The following is a 10,883-nucleotide window of genomic DNA, read 5'->3' as shown; positions in this document are numbered from 1 at the left end:
ACACATGTCCTCGTTTGTTCCGTTTGTCATCCCCAAAGAATTTGGAGACAACATTGTACGATGACCTTTAATATTTTCTGAAATAATCTTTGCGATGACAAAAAAGTGGGACCCACGAGTAAACAAGAAAAATAAAAAATGAAAATCAAAGTTGGCGCCAAAAGTTTTTTTTTAGGTAAATAATAAATTAAACTATATTAATAATTAAAATGTTTTTGAGAACAACATTTACGAGGCCAGGTAACCTAAGTTTATAAGACACTTTCAAGCTAGAGCTTAAAACTTACACTTTAGCTAGACCAAGCTTTTATTTTCAAGCTCGATTTAGAACTTGACACAAGTAAGGTACTACGAGTAAAATTAAATATTTATAGAAACTACTAGCACGAGCTCGACATAACACTCACCTTTGAGCTGGATGACTCGATTTGGAAATACAATAATCACATAAGATCATGTCAATCTCGGGTAACTAGTTGGGCTGTTACGTACATCCACTACTACATAGTAAGATGAATTTGACGATTCAACATAAAAGTGTATAGAGCGACCTGGTGTAACTTGTGGTATAAATTCTGAGTGGGGCATAATTGCCCCCCATTCCCCTCTCTGCTACTGCCCCTGACCATTTACATCTTTAAGATGTTTACCTTCTTGCTTACAATTAAATGACATTTCCAAATGGTATACATTGTATGGATTTAGCTCCAACGAAATTGAAAACAGAAACACAAGACACCGATGCAATTTCAGCTGAACCAAACACAAATGAAAAGGATAAGATTTCAATAAATATAGATGAAGGCACGGTTTTACCTGAACGTACAAACAAAAAAGAGTTGCGTGATGCTACTATCAAGGGAAATTGGTCAAAAGCTGAAGCCATACTTCAAAAAGAAAAAGATCTAGCGAAACTAGCCATCAACGGTGATGGTAGCACGGTACTTCATATGGCCGTTGGAATGGGTCATAATGATTTTGTAAAAAACTTATTGTCTTGTATAAATGTTGATCAAGAAGTCCTTGAAATTAAGAGAGATTCTGATGGAAGCACCGCCCTTCACATCGCAGCTGTTGTGGGGAACAAATATGCAGCAGACCTCTTGGTTAAAATGAATAAAAAGTTGTTGAGGATTGAAGACCATAAAGGTGAAGAACCGCTTCATAAAGCCTATGAAAATATGCATCTAGATATCATTGGATATTTGCTGAAAGCTAGTGATGATGACGGCGAAAGCAAGTTACGCACTTTTTCTATAGGGGAATCTATTCATCATCACACTCATCTAGGTGTTGAAATAGGAGTCAACCTTCTTGTTAACACCATTTCTGCAAAAAGATACAGTAAGTGGCCTAGCGAATCGATCTCTTTACTTCTTACTATGTTGGAATAGGTGTTGAAATAGGAGTCAACCTTCTTGTTGAAATATGTACTACAATATATACATATTTTTTCGCATTAGCCTTGAACTTTTTACAAAATAATTGTTATAGTTTTCTATTCGTTGGCCTACACTTCAGTTTGAACATTTGCATTTGCTTTACTTATCCTTGCAGATTTAGCAATAGAGTTGATCAAAAAGTTTCCTAGATTTGCTTCAAAAAATGATGATGCACTTATGGCTTTAGCTAAAACCTTCCCTTGTGGGTTAGATTTCTGGGAAACACTTATACATCCATGTAAGTTTTATACTCATATGTAATAGAAATGGTGCTAATTGAATTGCTCGTTCTATTTTCATCCATTTCTGCTTTTGATCAAAGGCAACTTATTTGTAGTATTCCTGTTTTAGCTATGCACAACATTTGGGAGGAAATACGTGATACTGCTAAGTATTTAGTAGAAACATTATTGGCCATTCCGGAGAGCGCAACCACATATTACCAAGAAAATCCTTTATCTGAATCGTTATTACAAATCTCGCTGAGCATTCTGATTTTTATTTTTATAATGACAGGTGAACACAGCACAAAAATTAATAATAAATCACACTTTAAGTAAATATATTGTTCTAATTACAATAAGCGATTGCAGGACCGGTAATTCTTGTCTGGCTGATTGTGTTTATGTGGTTCATCCTATTGATAGTTTCTTTCTCATGTCTTGTTCCTTACTTTTTCATGTGGAAGGGAGCCAATACATTAGGTAATACGAGTAATATATGAGTGAATTCACTAATGGCCAATTTGGTTATCAAAATTTAACTACTAATATCCTGTCTTGCAGGAGGACCCATAACGCTTATCGAGATCAAAAAAAAGGAATGGGATGAAGCAACAAAGGTTCTGGAATTGGTATGTGATGAAATTGACAAGTTGTCGTACTCTGGTACTCATCACCCCCATTATACACGACCAATTCTTGAGGCTGCTTCCCAAAATGCTTATAAAGTTGTTGATGAGATTTTATATAGATCACCTGAAGCCATTCAGAGTACAAATAGAAGTGGATATGACATTATTCAGTTAGCAGTGATAAATCGTTCTGAAAAAATCTACAATCTTATCTACGACATTGGGGAGCGTATGAATCTTTATAGAACAATTGCTGATTCATCTAAGAACAATATCTTGCACTTGGCTGGATTGTTAGCACCTGCACATGCACTGAATCGTAGAACAGGTGCGGCATTACAATTACAACGTGAACTCCAATGGCGCGAGGTACATACAATACTTAACTGGTCATTAATCAATCAAATATTTTGTTTTCTTTTTTGTTCCTTAACATCATAAACAAGTTTAGTTGACTCAATAGGAAGTGCAGAAACTAGTGTTTCCTACATATATTACCAAAGAAAACATTTTTAAGGAGACGCCGGATATGGTTTTCACAAGAGAGCACGAGAACTTGGTGAAGGAAGGAGAAAAGTGGATGAAAACCACAGCAGAGTCATGCAGCATCACTGCGGCACTAATTACCACAATAGTATTTGCTGCAGCAATTACTGTACCGGGTGGAAGCAATCAAGAAACAGGCATCCCCTTGTTAAATAAAGAAATGGCTTTCACTATATTTGCAGTATCCAATGCCATCTCGTTATTTGCATCGATTACTGCACTACTGGTATTCTTATCTATCCTAACTGCACGATTCGCCGAGAAAGATTTTCTAGTCAGTTTGCCAAGGCGTGTGCTTATCGGACTATTCTTCTTATTGTTGTCCACAACGACCATGATCATAGCCTTCGGTGCAACTTTGTTCCTAGTCTTTTGTGATAGAAAGCCATGGATGATTGCTCCTATATGTGGATTAGCTGTCATCCCCATTGCCTCTTTTGTTACTTTACAGTTCCCCCTTATGGTTGATCTTTTTTGTTCCACACATTTAAGCATCTTTGGAAAAGAACGGAAAAGTGTTCGAAAAAGTGTTCTTAGAAGATTTAATCCAGATGACATACGGTTAGTTTTTCGTAACTGAAGTGCACATTTCCTAATCATGTATTCCATTGTATACCCTACTAAGTGTATAAGAACAAAGATAAATAATTTGTTATTGAACATCTTGATGTTTTTTTAACAGCATTATATGTCGAAGGGATATCGGATAACTATCCTGGAATGTAACAAACTTTGGACGAATGTTTATAGTGTGAAATAAACAAAGTTGTGTTCATTGTATGTAATAATCTTCAAATTCTGTCTATTATATGTATTCGGGTATATGTGGCAACCATATAGGTTGTCACTTGTAAGTTTTTGATTAGTCTAATACATAAAATAGACAAGATTTAAAAGTTATTACATACAATGAACAGAACTTTAACTATTTCACACTATATACATCTGTCCAAAGTTTGTTACATTTCAATATACTTATCCATATATCAAAATACTAGCAAGATGCTATGAAGTTTACATGTACAAGATATAAAAACAAAGTTAAACACATATACAACGGATTAATCGTCCAATGTAACCATCTATATTAATTTAGAGCCATTTCCGTAATCAAAACTTCAAGAAGAGAACAATCTCGTCAAAAGATTTTCAGCTTTAGAGAAATTTTATTGAAGTGTATCTGATCCACCACATCAAATTGAGACTTGAGAGGGCTGAGGGGTTAACCAAAGCTCACCATTTGTGTTAAAATCCACATCAAATTGAACAACCACGACAAGGGTTGTCACAATTTGAAATTTCCTACAGTTCACCACGCTCAACCATAATTCGACTGTCTAAATTGTATCATTAGCATAGTCGCTACATTTAAGGGACTGAGTTTAGTAACCATTGAGGCACTTATGTAGAAATATTTACTGTTTTTCAAAGGAATTTAATTGATTGAAAAATTTGATTCACTATTGGGAGATATATTGAAAAATTTGATCATTTCATTATTTTCTATTAACAATCGATTTTTATTAGTTATTTTCAATGCACCGCTGGTCTGGGATATCCTGTTCGACCGCCAAAAACTGGTCAAATAGGTTGAGTTTTCTACAACAAAAATGTCAGTTTGCAAAAACGGTAACTACTATCCCTTTTTGATTCAATTTGATGCTGGTTTCTCCGGTTCATAATTGATGAGTTGATCCTTCATCAAAGGGTGAGAATTTAATTTTGAGAAACAAAATTTATGTAAGTCTTCAACTCTTGAGTGTTAAACCATCATTCCATTAACAAGTAACTTATTAATGTAATTGTTGATCACATTTTTTTCTTCAAGTTCACTCTTCAATATTTTTAGCTAATGTACCAGAGGTATTTTAATTTGTAGATCAAGCTGCTATATTAATCCTTAAAACCAATTTTCAAGTTAATGATATTCGTGACCTTCACATTACATAACATAAGTTTTAACATCTGTTATTATATCTAAAGTGTACATCACAATATGTAAATGCGCGCAGATCTTTTTGTTATCTCCTACTGCAAGAAAGATACAAAAATGAGTGGGTCATAGAAAAAGAATCTTGGTGAGTATATTTCAGTAATCTCCTACTACAAGAAAGATACAAAAATCTTTAACGGCTTATTTATACATTATGTACGTATACACATCTTACTAGTTATTATCTTCTCCATACATCTATCTTTACTACTCGTACATTCTAATGGCTGGGTCGTTAGACGCTTCTCCAAGTGCTTCCAGTCGTTCACAAGACTTAGACTACTTGTATGCATCAAATACTAATGTATCCAACTTTGTCTCTGTAAAACTTTCCGGGGACCGCAACTACCTTCTTTGGAAGGCGCAGATGATTTGTCTCATGGACACTCATAATATGCGCGGCATTGTGGATGCCTCATTTGTTGGTCCACGAGCTTCTGGCATCGAGATCACGAGCAAATACGACAATCTTCTCAAAGGTTGGATTTTTGGCTCAGTTACTGAAGATATACTCCTTCAAATCCTCAATCTCGGATCAGCCAAAGATGTTTGGGAGAAGCTGAAATTCATCTATGATCCTACTACTAGTTTGCAACAAGGTAACTTTTTTTTATGGGAAAAGAATTTGTGTGTGTATGTAACTTGTCTTCGTCAACTACTATTGTAGAAAAGAAACTTTGTTTTGGTTCATTGTATGTAAGTACTAAACTGAACGAATCATGTAAAAATGATGATGTGATGGTCTCTCATTGGGCCACGTATCAGATGTTTTATGGTAGCACATTAGTATCCGACCGATTTTTTACACAATTCGTTCAGTTTTTAGACAAACTTACATACAATGAACCAAAACAAAGTTTCTTTCCTATAATAGTAGCTGAAGACAAGTTACATACATACACAAATTCTTTTCCCTTTTTTTATTTATAACAGATTTGGAACGAACAAGAAATGCTTACTTGTTTATATATATAAAACAAATAACATACAAAATATTAAAATTATAATTTAATCATAACTTAAATCAGTTTCTCTTTGTCTAAAATATTTACCTCTATCTTAAATTTTCTTATACATACTAAAACACAGATCCATGTCCCCATCATAGATGAAAACTAAATACATGTAGTCACTACTGTTAAATGAGAAATGATCCCTACACAACACCTTTTAGCCAAACACAACAATATATGCATATTACAGTTGTACAGTACAACCATATAATGCATGTATTTGTTGTGTATGGCAAAAATAAATTGTGTAGAGATCACCTCCCCTGTTAAATATGTGACGGAAACATGTCTCTTTACCACTACGGGGTGATTTCTTAATTACTTATGAACCAATCATCAACTTCTATTTTTTTTTTTTAAATAACTTTTCTTAATGAACACCATACATCAATGCAGTTTCAGCTGAAACAAACACAAATGACAAAGATAGGATTTCTATAAATATAGATAAAAAGAAGTTGCGTGAAGCTACTATCAAGGGAAATTGGTTGGAAGCAGAATCCTTACTTAAAAAGGTAAAAGATCTATGGCTGTTGGATACATTAGCATTTGATGGCAGCACAGCACTTCATATGGCTGTTGGAATAGGTCATAATGACTTTGTGAAAAATCTACTGTCTTGTATAAATGATGAAGAAGTACTTGTAAAGAGAAATTCTGATGGAAGCACGGCCCTTCACATTGCGGCTATTGTGGGGAACAAGTATGCAGCCGAACTCTTGGTTAGAAAAAATAACAAGTTGTTGAGGATTGAAGACCACAAAGGTGAAGAACCACTCCATAAAGCTTATGAAAATATGCATCTGGATACCATTGGATATTTGCTGAAAGCGAGTGATGATGACGGCGAAAGCAAGTTACGCACGTTTTCTATAGGGGGATCTATTCACCATCGCACTCACCCAGGTGTTGAAATAGGAGTCGACCTTCTTGTTAACACCATTTCTGCAAAACAATACGGTAAGTAGCCAATCTCTTTATCTGTTACTTTAAAATTTGCAATTTTAAAAATAAAAGAAGGGCGCATAACATATATGTTGCTAGAAGCATCTCTCACAATTTTCAAAAATTTCTCTAAAAATTCAGTCATGTGATGAAATTGTTGTCAGATATATACATGTTTTCCCCGTAAAATAAATTGTTAGAAAAATTCATCATATCATATTATCATATATACTTTCGGCCAAATCAGTGAATCCTTTGAGTTTGTATTAAGTTAAAGATTACAGTAATATTGTTTACAGGGTTGTGATCATTTGAAAACCAAAATTTTTGTGAAAACTATAAAACTAGCCAAAACACATTTTCTGATTTTCACGCGCTATCAAAAACACACAGTGATTTAAACTTAGCAAATGTGTTTTTAGAAAACACAATAAAAACACATTGTGTTAGATTCAGATCATAGTTTATTTTGACCAGTTTTCTAGTTTTCATAGAAATTTTAGTTTCAAATGAACATTTCACATCATTTACAATATACTCAATTTCTATAAAGTCAGTGATTGATCTGAAAAATTGAGACGGTGGGGGCATAAATTTTTTACCTTAGTCGAATAGTTTCAGCTAAATAGCCTCAAATTAGGAGCAAAAACAGCATTTAAACAGTCTGCATAAAACATCACAAAAACCTCAAATAGCCTTAAGTCAGCAGGAAAAACAGCGTCACTACCACTTTGTATTTAGGTAATGATTACACGCATATTGTTTACAGCATCATAATTATGAAGATAATCTGTCATTGTCCACCATATTTGAGTATATACATGTGAAGATGACCCACTTCCTCCTCATTATCCGTCTAGTATGACGTAAATAACTTATAACACCTATATAGGTATATAATCTTGATTTGAACCTTCACACTTGATTGCTTATTCTTGCAGATTTAGCATTAGAGTTGGTCAAAAAGTTTCCTAGATTTGCTTCGAGAAATGATGATGCACTCATGGCTTTAGCAAAAACCTTTCCATGTGGGTTAGATTCCTGGGAAACACTTATCTATCCATGTAAGTTTTTAAAATAGACCATAAACTAGATAAACACAAATTGAACATGTTCATTCACATTAATGTCAAGAAAAATTTGTCTATCATTGATTAAAAAAATATGGATCAGACTGGTTTTCACACAAAACACAAACTTTTGTGATTTGGGAGAAAAAAGATGAAATTTCATACCATCAAAACTCAAATTAGCCGGCATCACAATATAGGACCCTAAAGGCTACCAAGAATTTAAATTTTCGAACGGGCCTTAGAAGACAAACAAGCCAAAAAGTAGCCCCAAACAAAAAATAAATTCTAAAAAACAAATTACTCATATAATAAAGCGATTTATTTGGGCTTCTAGTAACAAAAGAGTATGCTTCTCCACACTTGGGCATTAGTTTTTTAATTAAGTAATAGAAATGGTTCTAATTTACCCTTTCTATCTTCATCCATTTACGCTTTTGATAAATGCGATTGATTGTAGTTCTTCTATTTTAGCTTTGGAAGACAATTGGAAGGAAATATGTATTTTAGCTAAAGGATTCATCGATATCTCACTGCTCCTTCCGAAGGAAGTAATCGACGATTTCCACGATGATCGAAAGCCAGCATGTGCCATTCTGATTACGGTTTTTATCGTTACAGGTGAACACAACATGAGAATTAACAAACAATCTACACTTAAAGTAAACTATATTGTTCTAATTAATATAAGCATTTTTGTGCTTGGCAGTACCGGTCATTCTTGCATTGCTGTTTATATTGATGTACCTCTTCCTAAGCATAGTTCGTCTCGTATGTCGTGTACCTTATTTTCTCCTGTGGAAGGGAGCCAATACATTAGGTAATAGAATTCACTAATACCCCATATGGTTATCAACTTTAACTACTAATATGGTGAAATGCAGGCGGACCCATAAGGGTTATCCAGAACAAACAGAAAGAATGGGATGAAGCAACGAAGGTACTGGAATTGGTATGTGATGAAATCGACAAGTTGCCATGCTCCGGTACTCATCACCCCTATTATACACAACCAATTCTTGAGGCTGCATCTCAAAATGCTTATAAAGTTATTGATGAGATTTTATTTAGATCACCTGAGGCCATTCAGAGTACAAATAAAAGTGGATATGACATTATTCAGTTAGCAGTTATAAACCGTTCTGAAAAAACTTACAATCTTATCTATGACATTGGGGAGCGTAAGAATCTTTATAGAACAATTGTTGATTCTTCGAAGAACAATATCTTGCACTTGGCTGGATGGTTAGCACCTTCACATGCACTAAATCGTAGAACAGGTGCGGCATTACAATTACAACGTGAACTCCAATGGCGAGAGGTACATATAAAACTCAACTAGTCATTAATCAATCAAATCAATATTACGGTATTTCTTTTGTTCTCTAAGAGCATAAAGAAGTTTATTTGACTTAATAGGAAGTGCAGAAACTTGTGTTTCCTACATATATCACCAAAGAGAACATTTTTAACGAGACACCAGATATGGTTTTCACAAGAGAACACGAGAACTTGGTAAAGGAAGGAGAAAAGTGGATGAAAACTACAGCAGAGTCATGCAGCATCACTGCAGCACTAATCACCACAATCGTATTTGCTGCTGCAATTACTGTACCGGGTGGAAGCAATCAGGAATCAGGCATCCCATTGTTCAAAAAAGAAATTGCATTCACTATCTTTGCAGTAGCTGATGCTATCTCACTATTTGCATCTATTACCGCACTACTGGTGTTCTTATCTATCCTAACTGCACGATTTGCCGAGAAAGATTTTCTAGTCAGTTTGCCAAGGCGTTTGCTTATTGGACTTTTCTTCTTATTGTTGTCCACAACGGCCATGTTGGTAGCCTTTAGTGCAACCTTGTTTCTAGTCTTTTGTGATAAGAAACCATGGATGATTGCTCCTATATGTGGATTAGCACTCATCCCCATCGCCTTTTTTGTTACTCTACAGTTCCCCCTTATGGTTGATCTTTTTTGTTCAACACATTTACGCATCTTTGGCAAAGAACGGAAAAGTGTTCTTAGAAGATTTAGATTCAATCCGGATGATATTAGATTACTTTTTCGTAAGTAAAATGCACAGTTTATAATCAGGTATTTCATTGTATTCCCCAAGTGCATTAGTGATAAAAGTCATAAAACGAAGTTGATTAAACAATTTGTTATTGAACATCATGATATTGTTCTTTTTTTTAAACAGCACAGTATATTGAAATACTAGCATGATGCTAAAAATTTAACAACATAACGGATTAATCCAATTCTTCACAGAGGCTGAAATAAACATGAAGCCAGTGAAAGGATTGGATGACTTCGAGTCGGGGAGTGTTTCGGTTTGGTTCGAATATTAAGTCTATATCATTACATTGTTGATATATAAGCACATGAAGATATTTGATGTGAAAGAAGTGGTCACTAGCATATATAACATATATCATATTATTGCATTGTATTGTATACATCATGATGCTCCATACATCAGCAACTTTTAACAGTTCATCGCCAAATATATTTTAAAGCATTGTATTGTACAATCTAATAAACGCCTAATCCGTATTACTTTAAGATACGAAGATGGACATGTTTTGTGAATGTTAATAGACGATTAGGTAAGACTTTTATGTTCAACCTTTCTCATATTCATGTTGGATTAGATGTTTAATTCTTAATTGTGTTTTGCATCTAATGTTGTTTGGATTTGAATGAATGAATACATGTCTATGACTTTGAATGAATTTCATCCATCTTTTGATTTCAAATTATTGTTTATCATGGATTATTGAAAGAATCTCTCATAAACTTGTAATTCTATGTTAATGAATTGAAAATCTAGTTGTGTCAATTCCTCGGTTTTTCATTATCGTGAATCATCACAACCGATTACTTTAGTTCTTAAGTTCATTCAATCCAAACATTATAACGAATCATGTCTATGTGGTTTCCAACGAATATAAGTTAGGTTACATAAAAGAAAGCATAATTTGAAGCATGAGAATGATTAAAAAAGAATTAGCCTATA

General features: G+C 34.1%; 3 protein-coding genes across 3 annotated transcripts; all 3 read left to right on the top strand.

The window, feature by feature from the left end:
• The first annotated feature begins 310 nt into the window (after positions 1-310).
• Positions 311-1,394, top strand: LOC122601036 (putative ankyrin repeat protein RBE_0317). The gene has a single exon (XM_043773814.1). The coding sequence runs from the start codon at positions 669-671 to the stop codon at positions 1,392-1,394; it is 726 nt and encodes a 241-aa protein (XP_043629749.1). The 5' UTR covers positions 311-668.
• A 1,106-nt stretch (positions 1,395-2,500) lies between these two features.
• On the top strand, positions 2,501-3,453 carry LOC122598805 (ankyrin repeat-containing protein NPR4-like). Its single transcript, XM_043771291.1, has 2 exons — positions 2,501-2,664; positions 2,759-3,453. The coding sequence occupies exons 1-2, from the start codon at positions 2,527-2,529 to the stop codon at positions 3,419-3,421; spliced, it is 801 nt and encodes a 266-aa protein (XP_043627226.1). The 5' UTR covers positions 2,501-2,526; the 3' UTR covers positions 3,422-3,453.
• A 1,604-nt stretch (positions 3,454-5,057) lies between these two features.
• Positions 5,058-10,009, top strand: LOC122601035. Its single transcript, XM_043773813.1, has 7 exons — positions 5,058-5,433; positions 6,244-6,807; positions 7,734-7,856; positions 8,337-8,483; positions 8,572-8,682; positions 8,747-9,183; positions 9,282-10,009. Exons 1-7 carry the CDS (start codon positions 5,058-5,060, stop codon positions 9,936-9,938), a joined length of 2,415 nt encoding a protein of 804 aa, XP_043629748.1. The 3' UTR covers positions 9,939-10,009.
• The last annotated feature ends 874 nt before the right edge of the window (positions 10,010-10,883 follow it).

The sequence above is a fragment of the Erigeron canadensis genome, chromosome 5 (genome assembly GCF_010389155.1).
Source record: "Erigeron canadensis isolate Cc75 chromosome 5, C_canadensis_v1, whole genome shotgun sequence".
Taxonomy (NCBI): domain Eukaryota; kingdom Viridiplantae; phylum Streptophyta; class Magnoliopsida; order Asterales; family Asteraceae; genus Erigeron; species Erigeron canadensis.
This window is presented reverse-complemented; position numbering and strand designations above follow the sequence as displayed.